The sequence below is a fragment of the Macrobrachium rosenbergii genome, chromosome 56 (genome assembly GCF_040412425.1).
Source record: "Macrobrachium rosenbergii isolate ZJJX-2024 chromosome 56, ASM4041242v1, whole genome shotgun sequence".
NCBI lineage: Eukaryota > Metazoa > Arthropoda > Malacostraca > Decapoda > Palaemonidae > Macrobrachium > Macrobrachium rosenbergii.
Genome location: NC_089796.1, coordinates 212,548 through 233,633, shown reverse-complemented (window position 1 = coordinate 233,633; position 21,086 = coordinate 212,548). Strand labels below are relative to the sequence as shown.

The 21,086-nt window shown below is 37.2% G+C and overlaps 1 protein-coding gene across 1 annotated transcript; it reads left to right on the top strand.

Annotated features, from left to right (window-relative positions):
• The first annotated feature begins 997 nt into the window (after positions 1-997).
• On the top strand, positions 998-20,883 carry Tasp1 (Taspase 1). Its single transcript, XM_067100101.1, has 10 exons — positions 998-1,154; positions 7,996-8,063; positions 8,930-9,047; positions 9,555-9,708; positions 12,063-12,142; positions 13,428-13,537; positions 14,895-15,051; positions 15,758-15,901; positions 18,477-18,628; positions 19,563-20,883. Exons 1-10 carry the CDS (start codon positions 1,127-1,129, stop codon positions 19,761-19,763), a joined length of 1,212 nt encoding a protein of 403 aa, XP_066956202.1. The 5' UTR covers positions 998-1,126; the 3' UTR covers positions 19,764-20,883.
• The last annotated feature ends 203 nt before the right edge of the window (positions 20,884-21,086 follow it).

Genomic DNA, 21,086 nt, shown 5'->3' with positions numbered 1-21,086 from the left:
GAGAAGGAAAGAGGAAGAAGAGAGAAATTACGATATAAATTGGAGGAGGAGGAAAGAGGAATAAGAGAGAAATTACGATATAAATTGGAGGAGGAGGAAAGAGGAAGAAGAGAGAAATTATTATATAAATTTAAGGAGGAGGACAGAGGAAGACGAGAGAGCAACGATATAAATGGGAGGAAGAGGAAAGGGGAAGAAGAGAGATGCTATGGCATAAATTGGAGGGGGATGAAAGAGGAAAAAAAGAGATGCTATGATATAAATTGGTGGAGGAGAAGGAGGAGAAGAGATGCTATGATATAAATCGTAGGAGGAGGAGGAGGAGGAGGAAAGAGGAAGAAGGGAGAAGCTACGATATAAACTGGAGGAGGAGGAACGAGGAAGACGAGTAAAGCTGCTATGAAGCTGGAGGAGTGGAGAGGAAGACGAGGGATGCTACGATATAAATCGCATGAGAAGGAAAACGTCTCGTTCAGTAACTTCAGTTCCCCAACTTGTCCAAACCCAGCGAATAGCATTCGAGAACTTACATGACCATTTTTATTTTTTTCCCACTGGGTATCAGCCGGGTTCATCATCCAGCGGGCAAAATGTCAGACTTAAAATAGAAGCGCGGGGGGAAAAAAAGCGCCAAAGAAATGTGAAAATTTATGGGCACGTGGTGCCTCTGGGTAGCAGCGATCGCTAGAATAGTTCAGGAACTAGAGACCTCGGCAAAAACACCGAAGGGAGTTGTGTACAAACGGAAAAAGGGCGTTCGGTTGCGCCGGTCTCGACTTCGCAATTGTATTACGTTTCTAGGTAATAAGATGGGGTTCATCTAATACGTTACGGTTTATTATGAAATTAAATATAAAATATGTTTCTTTTGGCGAGATATCTTTGGAAAATATTGAAAATAAACGATAAAATCCATCGAAAGTCGTGCCAGTAAACTCAAACGCACACCGACACTAACCCGGCTCTCCCCGGACGGACGGATTTCGACCCCCGCGACGGACCGGCTGAACGAGGCCGTCGTCTGTCCCTGGTCGAGCGCGATGTAAACAAACTAGATTTTTCTCGCCTATTTCCTCCATTTCTTCATCTACCTCAATGTTACAATCGGCGGCATAGTGGAGCAGTCATGTCGGGGTTGGTGGCGGTGCATGTAGGTACGTAATGGACCCGGAAAACAGAGAAGTGGGCAAATTGTGGGGTTTTGTGGGAAGGCCAGCGCACCGCAACGCTTTGGCGGGTGGCCTCAACATGGGGCCCTTTGGGTTATTATTATTTCGCCGGGTTCGGGTGGAATTGGGCCGAATTTCGGGGTCGTCGGGGTTGTTTGGGTTCTCCGGGGTCACGGTCGATCCCGTGGGGTCGCGATTCGCCGAAATTCGGCGGCGGTCGGGACGGGGCCACGACCGTTCCCCGACCCCAATGGAGGACGTGAGGGAATGCCTCCGGGGGTATTTGGGGCGAATTTTGGGTCCCGGGGAGCTCGAGTGGCCATTACGGTCTTTCCATTTACTCTTAATTTATCAAATCTCATAGGCCTATTTGTTTAGCCCGTAGCTGAGAATAGTCCGAGCCTACAGTCAGATCTTGGTGGCCCGGTTCTCCGCAAATATTCAGTTTGAGCTAATTTATGCGTAGGTTAAGTTTCTTGCCGCCAGGCCTGTCCGATAGTCGCAATTTCTATCCTCGTTACCAACCAAGGCCACAGAAGCTTAGGCTCAGGAGTCGCAAAAATTTTGGACGAGGCTTAGAATAGTCAGACTAGGCTAGGCAATTATATTATGTTAAAGTAAGTCAGCTAGCCTGTAAAGATGATTGGAATAACATCGCAAGCATATCTTGCCAATTCAAGGTGCCCTAGACACGGGCAAATACATCTTGCGGCACGGAACAACGGACAAGCGGTTTTGAGCCGTAGCGTCGGTTTTTTGGAAGCATTGTAAGACTTGTAATAGAGTAATGTTAGGTTAATTCCATGAAAATCTTAAAAAAGAATTACAGCAACGCCAATATAACGAGCCTGTGGATGATTCAGAATTATTTTGAGGTGTAGAATCAGATAATTTACTTCTATCAATGCTTAGGTTTGCTTATTTTGTATCTAGTTAGTAGCTTGAATTTTCACATTTCAAACATTTTCCATTCAGATTTTGCCTAAGAGTTGAGAATGTTTTTTGATAAGTTAATTGATTTTTAGCTATAATAATTATTGTTTTAACATTATTATTCATGGATGCATTTAAAACTGATACAGGCATAGATAATTTAAATTTTGAGTGAATGTGAAAACTTATTTTAGAATTCTTAAATTTAATGAATTGTAAAAAATAAGTTATTACCTTATTTGAACTCTTCATTATAGTTTTAAATTTAACACTGTACATATTCAGAGTATTCTAAGAAAATGCTTTTGAATATTTTACAAAAATAATTTTTTATGAATATTTTATTAATTTTTTTGGACAAGAGAAAATTAAGAAAAATATTTAAGTTTTTAATGTATGAATATTTTATTAATTTTGCTTCTTTCTGGCAAAATAAAATTAGCTCAGGTGGAGTCTCACAAAATTGAGCAAGGTAAATAAGAAAAATAGTAGATATTATTACCTGTATAGAAACATATATTTTAGAGTATTGCTCAGAAGACTTTGTTTTAAAAAATGTGGGAATTATCCGGATTTTTCCTAGATAGTGACTCCCACGAGTTTTACTCCCATCCAGTTTTAACCAAGCCGGGGATTATGTAAACACATAAACACCTTTGTGACCCCAAGTGTTTAGTACAAGACCCTTGGGGATCACTATCTAGGAAAGATCCAATTTTCCTGTTGAAGGAGGTAATTTAAGATGGAACAATAAAGTTGTAAATTGTTTTTGTACGTTTCAGTTTTGTATGTTACTTGTTTGTGTGAAAAGTAATTGCCATTAAAAAAATATTAAGTTATGCTTGTCCAAATTTCTGAGAATATTAATACATATATAATGTTTAATATGATATTAGTTGTAGCATTAGATATACAGTATTAGATGTTAGTGATAGCTTTAGATATGTTATTTTATTTTGTCCTGTTGGTAATACAGGTGTACAAATAATTTTCAGTGTTATTTTTGTATATTTTTTTAATAGGAAAAATAAAAATGATTAAATACTGAATAGGTTAATTAAACCATGATTAACTATAAAGTATAATTGATTGGCTATATTAAAGTTTAAAGTACTATTGTACTTTAGAAGTAAGCTCTGTAACCCATCATATCTTATTTACTTTTGTTAAAATAGGACAATACATTTTTAGAACTATATTCATATACACATATACCATATAGGTATTAGGTAGCCTGCTCCTTCGAACTTTACATAAAAACAAATTAAGTGAAATAGCAGATTTTAGAGTTACAACTGCCTAGCTTCTGTTGTTGACCTATTACATACCTGTGGAGCTTTTGATATTATTATTATTATTATTATTATTATTCAGAAGATGAACCCTATATATATCAAACAAGCCCACAGGGGCCATTAATTTGAAATTCAAGCTCCCAAAGAGTATAGTATTCATTTCAAAGAAACTACAAAGATAAAGATAATAGAAAATACAGAAAGAAGAGATAATTACAGAAGATAATAGGAAATACAGAAAGAAGAGATCATTTATTAGAAAGAAAAGATGAAAACAATAAATGTACAAGTAAGAATCGTTAAATTGTAAATAATAAACACCAATTTCCTGAGAAGAATCTAGCTGAATTTCAGCATTTGAATTTAAACACATTAAATTGTATGAAGGTTGAAAATTCAGAAGTTGGAAATTCTTTGTAAAGTTTGAAAGAAGACTTTGCTGTCTCTCACTGAGGATTCACGATTTTGGTACTATTTTTTTTTTTTTTTTTGTGTATTCATAGTTCTTGAATGATCAGTGTTCATATACAAATATGCCCTTTCTTATTTAATCAGTTTTCAGTTATAGGTAGTGTATTTTTATCGAATAAAAATGCACTAATGTAGAAATGTAGAAAAATATGTTTGTTTCATTGAGGCTGATGTGTTTTTGTGATTTCGTGGTAACTTGTTTATATTTGTGATTCAGTGAATCCTGGCGTTTATTTCTCAGGTATGTAACCTGCGGTGATGTACAGCGATAAAACACTGGCTAGATTAAAAAGACATTTATTGTCTTTCAATATATATACCTGTACAGTAAACCCCCCGTATTCGCAGTCTCACTATTCGCGGACTCACCTATTCGTGGACTCACCTATTCACGGATTTCTCTGTGGAACGTATATGCACATTATTCGTGGAAAATTCCCCCAATTGCAGTATTTTTCACTGTATTTTCATATTTTCATGACTAAATGCACTTTTTGTGATAAAACTATTGTAATATTCAGGTAGAAGAATTTTTAAAGTTTTTTTTTATGTGTTTAAACTATCAAAATAGGCAGTTCTAAGTGTTTTTAGAGGGGTTTTAAGTATTCGTGGATTTTAGCTATTCGGGGGGGTTGCAGTACGCATCCCCCACGAATACAGGGGGTTTAACTGTATAATAATTCACTTACATTAATTTAAATTAGACATGGGTTCAATTATGCAGGGTTTGAAAATCTGCAGGGTTATAAATGTTAATAAATGTAGCCCAATATGATAATGTAATTGAAGTACCATTACGGAATACAGTGTCAATATTTGAAAATATTAAAAACAAATAAAATTTACATTTGGATGCTCTCACGGACTGGTCTCTCTTCACACTAACCTGTGATGTGTCTGATCCTTAAAAGATTTTATTCTTAGACAGGCTTCAGAATGCAGAGCACTTATTTGCCACATGTGCACACATAATTATTTGAAAGAAAAAATTACTTAAAAGAAAATATCCAGTGAAATAGAAGAGAAAAAGAACAAAAATTGACCGACTCAGAAGAAATGGCATCACTTAAGATTCTTTGCAGTGTCCCTTCGGCCCCTAGCTGCAACCCCTTTCATTCCTTTGACTGTACCTCCATTCATATTCTCTTTCTTCCACCTTACTTTCCACCCTGTCCTAACCATTGTTTCGTAGTGCACCGGGAGGTTTTCCTCCTGTTACACCTTTAAAACCTTTTTACTCTGGAGTACCGTTTAAGCACAGGTTGATCACATAGGTCCCAGTGATTTGCCTTTGACCCAAATTTTATATTTCTATTCCTGACTAACTCCAGAGCAATTTAGTATTTTTGATTTACACATAATAAGTGGAGATGTAAAATGTAAACAAAATGAATTTACTTGAGGAAGAGAAATGAAATTTTGAAGTATGTATTGTGTTGGACAGATGCCAAATCTTCTCAACCTACCCTGGAGCACTTACAAATAATTTAATTTGCAGTGTACATAATGTTAGTGCCAATTCATACTGTACATATAATTTGCAGTCTACAAGTAATTATTCAAAGAAAATGCACATTTTTTAAGGCAAGAAAATGTTCACAATTGACACAGGAATTAAGCAAGAAGAAAACGGCCAGAATTAGAAGAAAGAATTTTACACCAGGCTTCATAATCAGCACCAATTAATCGTATGTTATTTGCAATACGGGCAATCCAGGGACTGTCTGTAATTATCTTACATGTACGCTGGTTTACTCCAAGCATAAAATATATTTCAAGATAAGAAAATCATGTAATGATATAGAAATGGAAAGACAATTAAACTTGACAAAGTATAGGTTATTGGTTAAATTTCGTCCAGTGTCTTTGTACTGAAAAACTTTATAAGGTGTTCAAAGGCAGCATGAGCTTTGAGGAAGTCTTGTTTTGCCAGTTGGCACGAATCACAAAAATTTCATCTGTGTAGCTTTAGTGAGCATAGGAATCTGTATAGCTTGCAATACATGTAATTCTCTATATAGTACTGTAAGTGGAAACTACTTTATAGTAAATTGTTTTATCAAATGATGCTGGGAACAATAATGCATTAATATTGTATAAATGACATCTTACCTATCAACTACATTACAATATTATGATGATTGTACTACCAATTTAGATGTGATATATTTTTAGATAAATCTCGTGAATTGAGTGTTAAATATTAAGCACAGGTCAGTTTAGGTTAGGAACAATGTGGAATGACTGTTAACTAAAATATCTAGAAAATATTGAAGTGCAAGATATATTATAGGGTATTTGTTGCTTAATTAATATTCAGAAGATGAAGAACCCTATTCATGTGGACCAAGCCCACAGGGCCCATTGACTTGAAATTCAGGCTTCCAAAGAATATGGTGTTCATATGGAACAAGCCCACCGGGACCCACTGACTTGAAATTCAAGCTTCCAAAGACTATTAAGGTGTTCATTTGAAAAGAAGTTGAGAAGAAATGGGAAATACTGAAAGAAGAGATCAGTTATTAGAAAATGAAAAATAAATGACCAAATTAATAAAAAGAGTAGATAACAATGTAAGTAAATTATTAAAATATTCAAGGAGAATTATGGTGTTCATTTGAGAGAAGTAACAGAAGATGTGGTAATAGGGAATACAGAAAAAAAGAGTTAGTTAATTAGAAAATAACAAATACATTACCAAATTAATAAATAAATAGATGAAATGTAAGTACATTGTTAAAATACAAGTTTTAGGGTAGTAATGCGTTGTAATCTTTTTTTGAACTTTTTTGCAAGGGTGTCTATTAAGAAATAAACTGTATGATCTAGATACATGAACATATATACAGTGCATTTTCACTGTTAACCAAAAATTCATTAATATAAGAATATATACAGTGCATTTTCACTGTTAACCAAAAATTCTTTAATATAAGAAATTCACATCCATGGAAATTACAGTAATTTTATATATATAATTGCATGGCCTATGAATACAAGACATTAATCCTAATCAAATTGAAATGTTTTCTTTAGCTAATTCAGACAAATAAGCTAGGCTTTTATATCAGGTCAGGCAGTTGCAAACATGAAGGTAAAAATGTTTACATTACCGTGTCAGGCTTTTGGAAACTGGAAAGGGAGTCACTTCATTAAATAAGAATCCCTTGTGTGGATAACAAGCATATATTCGTGGAGATTTTCAAAGTTTTTTCTGTAGTCTTCCAAAGATCGCTAGAGTGTGGTCAGTTAGAAAAAGCAGGGCAGCCAGATCTACTGGGCCATTTAAGTCTTTCCCTCGAGTTTAATCCCTTGTTTATGGTTTTTCCTGCAACCTTTTACTGATTGTATTGTTTTTGCTATCTTTAAGGCAGCTTGAGTAAGATAAATACTCAAGTAGATGGTTGATTTCAGATAAGGCCTTCTAAATGCTCTATGCTGACCGCATGTCACAGAAACTGAGGTTTGGCAGCGCAAGTCAGAAATAATGCCACATCTTGTTTGCATAAAAGACATTAGGTTCCAGTGGAAATATCTGAAGTCAAATCTGTTTCTAAATTTCTAATTTCATTTTTAAACTCACGACTTTAAGCAGTCCCCGGTAGGCAACGGGGTTCCGTCCATGGCCGAGCGCCGCTAACCAAAAATCGGCAATAGTAGCACCGAAAACCCCACTTAATAGCGCTGTTAACTGGATATCAGGGCCGTTAACCAGAGATTGGCACCAAAATCCCCACTCAGCGGCACTGTTAACTGGATATCGGCGCCGAAATCCCCACTTAACAGTTCCGTTAACCGGAGATTGGCGCTGAAAATCTGGCCAACAATGACACTAGCCAAGCACTGAACCGCTATTAACCAATGCCGCCGGTAAGCAGGCACTGCCTGTACTGTATTCTTGAAGAACTATCACTTGAGTAGATCTGTCAAGCCCTTAATTTTATCGTAACGTTTGTCATTACGGGAATTCCTTATTTGCCCCCCTCTAGCAATCTGAGTGTTTGGCAGACTATAGGTTAGCCTTGGGTGGCCTAGGAGTACACATGGAATTTTTTTTTTTATATAGGTATGTTTACCAAAGACAGTTGTGGTCTTCATATGCCGTTTTCCTCTTTTTTTTTTTCCAGGTGCTGGGAGTCATTCATCATCCCTCAAAGGAGAATACAAAACGTTAATGAAAAAAGCATGTAATCAGGTAACTTTCACAGTCGCTACTTTGTACGTCTTAGGACTTTACAGTAAAAGGCATTCTGTGGTCTAGAAATTGATCAATATTTTGAAAAGTAATGTGGATATATGTTGTCCTTACATCAAAAAAGTAAATTGTTAATTAGTTCTTGGTAGTAAAGAGTGGTGCTAATACACAGTGAATCAGGCTTTGTGTTAGAGTATGAAATGGCCTTGAAAAAGCTTCCATGGGTCTAAATTCTTAGGTTATATTGTTTCTTTGAACTTCTTAAAAAAAAATTTCCTCCATCACAAAACACTACTTATCTATCATGTTAAACTGTAATGTTTTATGTTGGACATTTCTAACCCACTTATATTTTGAGGTGATAGGTACCCTGTATGCTTGCAGTATAGTTTTGGCTACGATTCTCACAACTTTATTGGTAATTTTTATTTTATTTTTTTTTTTGACAAGACATGATTTTTCAAGTGGAATACTGCGCCCTCCTAGAACAGACAATTTGATTATATGGTTAGTTGCTCCTTATAGGGCAAGCATATAATGTTGGTATAAACTTCAACTGAGGTAATCTGATTATACTGAAAAATTGTTAGACCCCTCCTTGTTTTTCAGGGACATTCCACGGTGGATTTCTTTTAAATTTTGATAAAGTTTGGAGTGTTTTTATTCTCAGTTTCCCATCCAGTGCTGAGTAACCTGATAGGTCCCCATGCTTGGCCCTTAGCCTGAATTCTAAATTGTATTCTATTTTATTCTACTATTTTAAAATCCTCATCTCCCATAGGGCTGGCTAACATAGCAAAATACTTATGATTTAACCATTTCGTAATATAATATGTAATACTGATGTGCATTTCCACATTTTCCAGGCCATGGCATTGCTGAGAGGGGGAGGGAACGCTGTGGACGCTGTCTGCGCAGCTACGCAGGTTCTGGAAGACTCGCCTCGCACGAATGCTGGGATCGGATCGTCCCTCACAGCTGATGGTAAGTCTTAGAATTTATTCTAAGGGTGAGGAAATAATTCATTTAAATTTATAGCAGTCGTCAGTGGTTCATTTTTATCCTCTTTACCTGTTTTGTGAGTGCTGCCCCAATCTGATTTGAGTATCGAAGTTCACACCTTTTGATATTTATCAAGATCGAATTTGTTCTAAGGGTGAGGAAATAATTCGTTTATCAAGTTTTTAGCAGTACAGGCAGTCCCTGGTTATCGATGGCCTCAGTTGTCGGCAATCCAGTTTTACAGTGATGATGATCTCCGCTTATCGGCGCCAATAAGCGCTGTTATCACCAAGTTTTGGTTGTTGGTGATTTTCGGTTATCATCACGCTGTCGGGAACGGAACCCCACCGATAACAGGGGACTGCCTGTAGTCATCAGTTCATTTTTAATCCTCTGTGCCTACTTTTTGAGTGATGCCCCAACCTGACTTGAGAATCGAGGTTCACACATTTTGCAGTTTAAGGAGAACCATTGTTTTATCGTCCGCAGGTAGAGTTGAATGTGATGCAAGTATCATGGATGGCCGAACTCTACGCCATGGTGCAGTTGGTGCTGTACCGGGGGTGAGGAATCCCATTCTCTTGGCTCGACAGATCCTAGAAGCACAGTCACAACCATTGCCAGGTGGCCTAGTACCTCCAAGGTGAGTTTAACAACAGGTAGAGCCCTCCTGTCCTTAGTCCTTTATATTTTATCACTGTGCCAATAATCACTGTTTTGGAGACCAACTATAAGAAAATTCTTTGTACAGTAATTGGTTGGTCTGTCTTATGGAGCCCTGAGGGTACCATTAGATTGTAACTTCCTTGAGTACTCACAGCGGCTACCAAAAATAGGTTTTTCCTACGTTAGAACCTGTTTTTTAATCTGTATTTTGCAGCGAATTTTACATTTAGTTTTACTGGTGCCGATACAATATTATTATTATTATTATTATTTTTATTATTATTATTATTATTATTATTATTATTATTATTATTATTATTATTATTATTATTATTATTATTATTCAGAAGATGAACCCTATTCATATGGAACAAGCCCACCTATCTACACATTCTCGTAGAACTGGGGCTTTATATTTCCTTCATCCACGAAAACCTCTTTCGTGGATCACAATGAAACCCAGGGCCCATTGACTTGAAAGTCAAGCTTCCAAAGAATAATGTGTTCATTAGGAAGAAGTAAGAGAAGGAGATCTCACTTATTAAAAAGAAACAGTAAATTAATAGATAGGTGAAAATGCATCAGAGTGCAAGGATAATGGCATTAGGCCAGTAATGTGTTGCATCTTTGCCTGAACTGTTGAAGCTCAAGTGTGTGTGCTAATCGGGAATGAGGTGTATTCAAAGACACTGATTAAGAGTTCTGTCTATTCTTATGTGGGTAATTAAGCCTTGAGTCAGTATCCCATTAGAGTGTGGTACTTCTGACAGTGCGTCTGATAAAATTTCCCAAAGTTTGTGTTTTTTTTTTTCATTCAGTCTTCCTGATTTTTACCTTCTCTCCTGAGCCATTTCATATTTTACCGGTATGTCCGTTCCTTCAGTGCTGTTCAGCCAGAATTTGTATAATTCTGCATTTCTACTAATGGATTTTTCTTGTAGGGGGCCAGTGCCATCATTATTCAAGGTTCTTTGCAGTGTTCCTTCGACCCCTAGCTGCAACCCCTTTCATTCCTTTTACCGTTTCTCCATTCATATTCTCCTTCTTCCATCTTACTTTCCACCCTCTCCCAGCAATTGTTTCATATTGCAATTGCGAGGTTTTCCTCCTGTTAAACCTTTAAAATCTTTTTACTCTCAATTTCCTTTTCAACACCAAATGACCTTTTATGTTCTAGAACTTGGCCTCAGGCCTAAATTTTAATTCCATTCTACTCCATCAGTTTTCTTATATGCTCTGTGCATGATATTTGTGCATAATTTTCATGACAAATTATCAGTACTTTGGAAGTTTTTAAGCTTTGAAATAAAACACTTGCACATTCTCAAGGTAGCTCGGAGTAAAGGAATAATAGGGAAAATAAAAAAGTGATTACAAATGTTAATTCTAATTGTGAATTATGTGATATTATGAAGTTACAGCATTATTTTTTTTATTGAAATAGCATTAAGAAGTTTTTACAATATTTATTTTAGTAATGAGACTACAAAAATATTTTTTGGTGGATGGCCAGAGTACTCAATGCCCAAAGCTCACATACAATTAAAAAAAACACGGCCATCGATTGAAAAAACTGTATACTAAACACTCGCTACTGAGAGAGTAGGCATAGAAATAAGGAGTGGATTAAAGAAGAGTAAAATTGGAATGATGAAATTGAGTATAAATTCTTTTGGGTGATGCATGACTGTAAAAAAAAAAATATGGTCGTTGTTTACAAGTACAGGGTGTCCCCGGGGGTTCCGTTCTGACAGTGTGACGATAAGCGAAAATGGCCGATAACCGAAAATCTGCGATTTTCATCTATTACCGGCGCCGATAACTGGAGACCGTTGGCTCTGTTAGGTATGTATCGGTGTCAGTACCCGATTATCAGCGCCAATAAGTGGAAATCGGCATCGAAAATCGCTGATTTTCATCAATTGACAAGCACCGTAAAACCGGATCGCCAATAACCAGGGACCACCTGTACTGTATACGTGGTATAATAAGGGAACTTGGGCCCTTTCGTTTTGAGAGCTCATTTTGAATTTTGGAACTGTTATGCAAGACATTTTCGTAGCCTGTAAGTTGTTATAGTCATTAATACTTCTTGCATGACAAGCAAAAAATCACCCCAGTATGTCAGAATTAAGAAAATCTTCGAACATCAATAGCAACGAAGTGCAGAGAACGGTAGCCCGGATTCTAAAGTCAAAGCCTGGGTTTGGTCCTAATTAACTTCTCAGACGTCTGTGCCATGGCTGGAATGGAAGGGTCAGTGTGAATGGCCATCAGTAGACTTCAAGTTTAAAATAATTACTTTTTTTTTTTTTTTTTTTTTTTTTACAGCTTTTTAGCTGGCTCAGGGGCTCAGGTTTGGGCAGCATCCAACAATGTGGAAACATGTGAACCTGCGGAATTGATTGCTGGTGAGTATAAGAATTCGTAAGTGGGCAGCATAACATATAGCTAACCTTAGTTACTCTCAGCCAACTTAGAATTGGATAGGTGAAATTTACTTGAGTAGTTCAGAGGGTAAAATATTTGAATCTGTTAGGTGATAGTAGTGTATAGATTTTGAAGGTGTAACAAAGCCTTTGTGTCCAATTTTCTTGTTAATATGTATCATTCATTTCATGCTTTTAACCTGTTTAAATTTTAGATATTTTCTCAGCACCATTTTCCAGCCTTTGTCATGCTGTAGGATAGTGGGTGGGTGAAGTAACTTCTTGTTATCAATTTTATTTGAATGTGACTTTTTTTTCTTAAGTTTTATTTGACGCAATTTCTTTTGTACCTTTGTATATTATCATTGTGAGCAGACTTAGAATGAAAGGCTGGAGGCTATTTATATAGTGAATGGTAAGAAAATAAGTATACCTTAGTTTAACCAGACCACTGAGCTGATTAACAGCTCTCCTAGGGCTGGCCCGAAGGATTAGATTTATTTTATGTGGCTAAGAACCAATTGGTTACCTAGCAACAGGACCTACAGCTTATTGTGGAATCCAAACCACATTATAGCGAGAAATGAATTTTTATCACCAGAAATGAATTCCTCTAATTCTTCATTGCCGGTTAAAGATTCAAACGAGCGCCAGCAGAGTGCTAGCAGAGAACAGAACTAGCTGAGGAACTAGTGAACTCATATATATATATATATATATATATATATATATATATATATATATATATATATATATAATATATATATATATATATAGTTTATATATATATATATATATATATATATATATATATATATATATATATATATATATATATATATATATATATATATATATATATAGTGAACAATAGTTCCTCGTTAGGTGAGTCGGTAGAGTTGTCGGCTAGCACTTGCTAGGCCCAGTTCGATTCTCTGGCCGGCTAATGAGGAATTAGAGGAATTTATTTCTGGTGATAGAAATTAATTTCTCAATATAATGTGGTTCGGATTCCACAGTAAGCTGTAGGTCCTGTTGCTAAGTAACCAATTGGTTCTTAGCCATGTAAAAATAAGTCTAATCCTTTGGGCCATCCCTAGGAGAGCTGTTAATCAGCTCAGTGGTCTGGTAAAACTAAGGTATACTTAACTTTTATAGTGAAAACCCGAAGGCTAGGTACGTTTAGAGTGAAAGGCCGGAAGCTAGCTATCAAAGCCTTTGGCCTTCGCCGCCGTATCAGTTACACTCTCCACTTATCCCTTGACAGAGAGGTCGCAAAGGATACACGAAGAGAGCCTAAGAAACATCCAGCGGCTGGAAGAGGGTGGGACTAAAAGAAGACGATATGCTTTACCTGAAGAGGAAGAGGAAATGCAGGTAAGGGTTAATTTCTGGAATTAATTGAGAGTTTTATATTTTTGATTCGCCCCGAAGTAAAGGTAGTGCCGTCGGTGCACCTCGCGTGGTGCGCTGTAGGCATTAAGGTCCTTTGCGGCGCCCCTTTGGCCCCTAGTTGCAGCCCCTTTCAATCCTTTTGCTGTGTCTCTGTTCATATTCGCTTTCTTCCATCTTACTTTCCACCTTCTCCTAATGATTGTTTCAGCATTATTTTAGTGCCGAATGACCTCGTGGGTCCCAGCACTTGGCTTTTGACCTGAATTATATACTGGCAGTCCCCAGGTTATGACGGGTCCACCTTACGACGTTCCAAGGTTATGATGCTTTTCAAATGTATTCATCAGAAATTATTTCCTGGTTCACAACCCATGTTTTGGGGTTATGACGCCGATCTGATGGAAGAAATGTGGTTACAAAACGGCAGAGTAATCAAAATTTGGAGGTTTTTTTATGAAAAACTCAATAAAAATGCAGTTTACATCATTTTCAATACACCCAAAGCATTAAAAGTAAGGTTTTCTTTGGACCTTTGACGATTTTTGACAATGTTTCGGCTTACGACGTGGCGTAGGAACGAAACCCCATCGTAAACTGGGGACTGCCTTACTACAATTATATATACTGTATATTGATTCGTACTTAATTGTTTCATGTTTGATGCCTGAGGTATGTTTCATGGATTGCATCAGTAAAAGCCAACTTGAAAAACGAGGAAGGTGATTAGGCCTAATGGTTGTCTTTTCATGCACTGTGAGACTAATATCCACCCATGTTAGTTAGACAAAAGACGGTGAGTCTGGAATTTGACACCATAAATTTGGGCATATGCTGTTATGTGATTGATGGGCTTTTGTATATAAAAAAATTAAATTCTAAATAAAGACCTTATCATTATTTACAGAAGTTTATCGTCTTCTTGCCTTTGGGCATTTTTTGCTTTTTGTTAATCCTAACCAGTTCAAAAGAATGATTTTGTAATTCTCGATGTTTTTATCGAAGGCTGAAGGATTGTAGCTCCCTATTTACTGACCAGTGATGTAATTTAAAAGTTTTATAAGTTATCCAAGCCATCTAAAATCCATTTCACCCTTAACTTTAAAAGCCAGGTCACAGCCCACAAGTGGAAAGAGCGAGAACTCAAACTAAAGATTCCTAATTGCCGTATTATTAGTTCCATTGTTAATTGTTTATTCTGTGGATTGCAATGTTAGAAAATGTATTCACGATAAAAAATTATAAATGTATAAGTTGACCATTTAAGTAAAAGTTGTTCCTTCTGCTTGATTTGGTACGAGTAAGCAGTTTTATGTTCATGCGTACATTTCTTTCCGTTCAGGGAGGACTCTTAGATACAGTTGGTGCAGTATGTGTCGATGGTGCTGGGTATGTTGCTAGTGCTGTGTCCAGCGGCGGTCTCCTTCTCAAACACACGGGCCGAGTTGGACAGGCAGCAGTATATGGTTGTGGATGCTGGGCAGAAAATAACTGTGATGGTATGTTAACAACATTGTTATTATAAGTCCTTGTTACCGGGTCTCCTCTGAGATCCCTGTAAGGGGGTAGTGCCAGTTCAGTGCACCTCAGTAGTGCACTGTAGACATTACTTGAGTGTTTTTGTAGCTCTTTATTGGCTACGGTTCCCATATACTTTCAAAGTTCTTAACAGGCGTAGTGTGTCAGTGAGCATTGTAGAATAGTGATGTCGTCAGGCATGCGTAGAAGTCAGTTATTTTAGTTTCTTACCCCAGTTGTTAACAGCTTACCTTATCGTGTGTCAGCAGCAAGAGTTATTTTGTAAGGAATGCTATGTGTACTTTTCCAAGAACTTACTTCATTTTTAGTCAGTCATTTTACTTTCTGATCATAATCATCAACAGCTTACCTTATATCAAGAGCAAAGGTGATTCCAATGCTATGTGTACGCTGCCGGGAACTTTCTTGTTTTTAAGTCAGTTATCTTAGTTTTTTCCACAATTGTAAACAGCTAACTTTATATCGGGAGCAAAAGCTATTGTAAGGAATGCTATGTTTACTTTGCTGAGAACTAACTTAGTTTTAAGTCAGTTTTTTTAGGTTTTTCCATAATTGTAATCACCTTTCCTTATCATATAATCAGGAGCAAAGGTTAATGTAAGGAAATCTATTTGTACGTTGCTAAGAGCTTACTTGGTTTTAAGTATGATTTGTGATTTGTGTCAGGCAGCGGTGTAAGCATAGGTGTCAGTACGACCGGGTGCGGGGAGCACCTGATCCGCACAATGTTCGCAAGGTTATGCGCTCGAGCTGCCATATCACCGTCGATGGGAAGAAGCATTGTTGATGCAGTTACTACACACTTTCTTGGTGAGTGGAACTTGCTTTATACGTGTATATCATAAACTGCTTTTTTTTCTTAATTCTTCTGAGTTTGTAGATGGAATGGTCCTTCTTTAACTTGAATCATATTAGTATTATTATCATTCAGAGGATGAACCCTATCCGTATGGAACAAGCCCACCTCAGGGACCATTGACTTGTAATTCAAGCTTCCAAAGAATATTATGGTGTTCATTCAAAGAAGCTACAGAAGATAATAGGAAATACAGAAAGAAGAGATCAGTCATTAGAAAAGAAAAAAAAAGATAAATGAATAAATTAATAGATAAATAAATAAAAATATAAGGGAATTATTATAATACAAGATGAATTGTTTAATTGTTTAGTAGATTGTTGCATTCTAGTCACAGGATCTCAAGACGTTAGTAACATTCATATATTTGTATTTTTGGGATATGAAAAATGAGTGGCTAAATTGCATGTTCCTTGGGGTCTGTCGATGGAGCAAATGATCCCTTTGTTGGGAGATTCTAGGCATTTGCAAGCATTTCGGAAGATAATGTCATCGTATTGGGAGAATCATTTAGATAACATTCACAGGTTTTATATAAGGAGTGTGACACGTAATTAGATAGATATGCAATACACCCCCCATTTTCACGGTCTCATTATTCGCGGACTCGCCTATTTGCGGATTTCTTTGTGGAACATATGTACATATTATTTGTGGAAAATTCACCCATTCACAGTATTTTTCACTGAGATATATTCACTAATTACTGTATTTTCATAATTTTCATGACAAAATGCACTTTTTGTGATAAAACTATTAAAATACTCAGGTATAAGCATTTTTAGAGGTTTTTTTGTGTTTAAACTATCAAAATAGGCAGTTCTAAGTGTTTTAGAGGGTTTTTAAGTATTTGCGGAATTTAGCTATTTGTGGGGCGGGGTGTAATACACATCCCCCACGAATACGGGGGGTTTACTGTACATTCGTTGGGGTCTAATCATCCCTTTCATAACAGCAGTTGTGTGATCACTTTCATGGGAAAATTCTTACAAGTAGAGCAGTTCCCACTATCTTCATACCCCCCCCATTCCTCATGGTATATCAATCTTGTGAAGTAGTTCTCATTGTTGCCTGATTCTGTATCATATATAGAGGGATGGTTATTTATCCATGCAAATTGGTGTCCTAGAAAAAGTAAGAGGTGCACCAGGCGATTGGTCATCCCACCCTAAACTGAGATTCAGCTCTGTAAGTTACGATTTTGTAAGTTGCTGCAGCCATCTTTCTTTCCCCACTTTGTGCACCTGAGATGGTGTGCACTGTAGCATTACTTGGGGTTCTTCACAGTGTCCCTTCAACCCCTAGATGCAACCCCTCTCACTTCTTTTACTGTACCTCTGGTCATACAGCGGACCCCTGCCTATTTGCGGCTTCACCAACTCGTGGATTTTTCTGTGGAACGCATATAAACGTTATTCGGGGAAATTTTGCATATTCGCAGTATTTTTATAGAGAAATATTCACTAATTACTGTATTTTCATATAATTTTCGTGACTGAATGCACTTTTTGTGATTAGACTATTAAAATGCTCAGGTATAAGCATTTTTAGAGGGTGTTTGAACTATCAAAATAAGTAGTTATATGTGTTCTTAGAGGGGTGTCAAGTATTTGCGGATTTTAGCTATTCAGGGTTGGGGGGTGTGGTATGGTCCCCCACGAATACCAGGCGTCGAATGTATTCTCTTTCTTCCATCTTACTTTCCACCCTCTACTAACAATCGTTTCATAGCGCAACTGTGAGATTTTCCTGCTGTTAAACCTTTAAAGCCTCCTTTACTCTCAATTCTGGTTTTAGCACTGGATGATTCATAGGCCCCAGCACTTGGTTAGTCTGTGTCTTAAAATTTTTATATTCCATTCCATTCCACTCCACCTTTTCCACTAGGAAATATTTTGGGCTAATGAAGTGGCACCACAAGTCATGAGTTTGTATCAGGAAGTTGATTTTGCTTAGTTCTAGGAAAGATATTTTGTTCACAACAATAAATAAAATACTAGCTATCATCAGGCATTACTTGTAGATACAGTACTCTGCAGTAGAAGTTTGGTGTCATCGCAGGGAAAAATTTGACCTCAGACAATTAATGAATGTTTGTAGTATATCAGTAAAACTTTGTGTAGGCAAATAACTAAATAGTTCAGTAATAATTTACTGATATACTGAAAGCATTGATCAAATGATGTAAGGTGTCAGAAACGTATTTGTTTATCATTGGCTTTACAGAAATATCACCCTGCATTTAAAAAATGATCCCTTATCTGTAAGTTTTCACAGATGTCCTGACACCACCATTCATTTACGGTACGATAGTGCTTCAGAAACTTTATGTAGTATGTAAAATTGTTTTCCATTCCAGTGTTTGAATTCTTAGACGACACCACCATTGGTGTACAGCACTACAGTAGTTAAAAATTTAATGTGATATGTAAAATTGTTTTCCAGAGTTTTTTTTAGATGACACCACCACTGGTGTACAGTACTACAGAAGTTCAAAAATTGTATGAGACATGTAAAATTGTTTTCCAGAGTCTGAATTCTTAGAAGGAGTTCATCCGAGGATGGCAGGTGCTTTGATACTGCGGCATGACCCACAGGGATCGGTGAGCGATCTTTACTGGCTCCACACAACCCGCACCATGGGTGTTTGTTACATGACAACGAATGACCGCAAACCTAAGGTAAGTGCTGTAGCGGAATAGGTCGTTTTAATCATAACATGTCGTCATCGACTTACTCACTGTTAGATCAGTTATGGACAAATTGAGGGGCTACCCTTTCAAAGTAGGCAGTTGGCTGGATATCACTGAATTTCTTTTAACCTAGGCTCCGTAGGGGGTTAGTACCATCAGTGCACCTCACGCGGTGCACTGTAGCAATTACTTGGTTTCTTTGCAGCGCCCCTTCAGCCCCTAGCTGCAACCCCTTTCATTACTTTTACTTTACCTCCATTCATATTCTCTTCCTTCTATCTTACTTTCCACCCTAACAGTTGATTCATAGTGCAGCTGCGAGGTTTTCTTCCTGTTACACCTTTCAAAATCTTTTCACTATCAATTTCCATTTTAGCGCTGAATTACCGCATTGGTCCCAGCACTTAGCCTTTGGCCTAAATTCTATTCCATCTTACTTTCCACCTTCTCCTAACGGTTGTTCTATAGTGCAGCTGCAAAGTTTCGCTCCTGATACACCTTTAAACCCTTTTCGCTCTCAATTTCCCTTTCAGCGCTGAATGACCTCATAGGTGCCAGTTCTTGGCCTTTGGCCTAAATTTATATTCCATTCCATTCCTTTTTTTACCTAAGGTAGCCTAGAATAGCCTGAGTTCAGATAGTCCAGCGTATAGCATTGTGGAGTGATTAATCCAATACTTTGGAGTTAAAACATGCTAGAATGTCTTTAGAAATACAAAATGCCTAACTCTCTCCATTGCTTTACCAAAATTATATTGTGTACCCTATATTGGGCATTCAGAAAGTATAACTGTAGCTTGCAATAATTAAGAAATAACCTTATTATATGACACCAGTTATGTTCAGTTGTTTAATTCCATGTCTCAACCTGAACTCGTATTCCCATTATCTTAGACTGGACAACCGTTGTTTCTCTCACTAGGCGCAGTTTTCTGAATTAGCAGAAGAAAAAATTGGTGTTGCAGTTCATCTCCAAAGTAAGTCTTTTGGCGGTGGAATACCCGTCACTACCCCGCTCGAGGGAATGCGAGCAGGCCCGTCCCACGGGGAGGCCTCTGGCCTCTTGGTGGGGGAGGAGCCGGGAAAGAGCGACTCCAGTGACGAGGAAGAAGAACCAGGATAACACACGAAGGAAACGAGGAAATAACCTGAGAGAGAGAGAGAGAGAGAGAGAGAGAAATGAAAAATTGTGTCTTTGTCCCTTCTGGAGTGTCATTAGTAGAGTTGCTGAGACGCAGCAGCTGTGATGTCATTTGTAAATTGTTCTCATCAGGATTTTTTTGATAGAATTGATTTTCTAATTGATGGAGTAGCAGAGTTAAGACTTTCCCTAAACTAAAATGATAATGATAGACCCATGTTAAACTGTCATGGTGACAAAATCCTGCTTCAGTGTCATCCTGGTAAAAAGTTTCAACCATGAGAAGGGAGAAAATGAAAACTTCCAGTTGCATTTGTAAGATAATGTTTAGGTGTTCTTTCCAGGGTAGTTAACAAGACATTTGAAATTGTATTTTTTTCATCCACTTTTTTTTTTATTAGATGTAGGAAATTTTCTCTTTAAGAATCACTGCCAGACGGTCACAATCTAGCAGGATTTTTCCAAGCATTTCCATTTAAACAGTTCTTTCCGTCAAGTGCATTAAAAAAAGCCTGCAATGCCTGAGTGAGCATCCTTGTGATTTAAGTCGAGCATAACGTGTATTACATGCATGTAGCATAGCGCAGTTTGTATGTTGAAGTGCTTGCTGTTCATTGTGGGGAATTTAAATAACTTTACAACTACATTGCATTATACTAATGATATGCACTTCCGTACTTTTTCTCCACTTGATTTTTGAATGTCATTTTTGAAGTATGGTAAACAGGTGTGTTTTCATAGTGAATGCCTAGTTCGAGCTGTCGTTAGCTAGCGTTTAATTGATCATTTAGTTGCATGCTATATTTCACCACCTTTCACATGTATAGCATCATTGAAAAAGAGTTTTCAAGAGATTTACAAATTCATGTCTCTTGAGTGACAGGATTTATGAAGATCTGTTGGACTTGAAAGAATTCTGTTGTCATTTCAGTTCAAGGTTTTGCTCATGAGTTAGACACTGAATGGGAAAAAATAAGTGATTCAAATAATGTACATAGTTTTTTTAAGTGTAAGTTTCACTTCATCATTCATTTTGAAGGCCGATGACTTTTGAGTCTTCCATTGAGAATTCAGAAGAAGAGAATAAGTATCATCTCTCTGAGATGCTCACTCATATGTTGCAGGTGAAACCGACTGCCACGGGTGCAGACCAACTCCTATCCTGGCTGTCGTCGTCAACCTGCCGTCAGTAGAGTAACTTTAATTTCCGATAAGATATAGTCAGGTTAGGTTAAGTTTGTTTAATGATTAGGTCTGTTGGTTTGATTTGGACGGCAGTTTGAGACACGGGTCTTCGACTCGGGG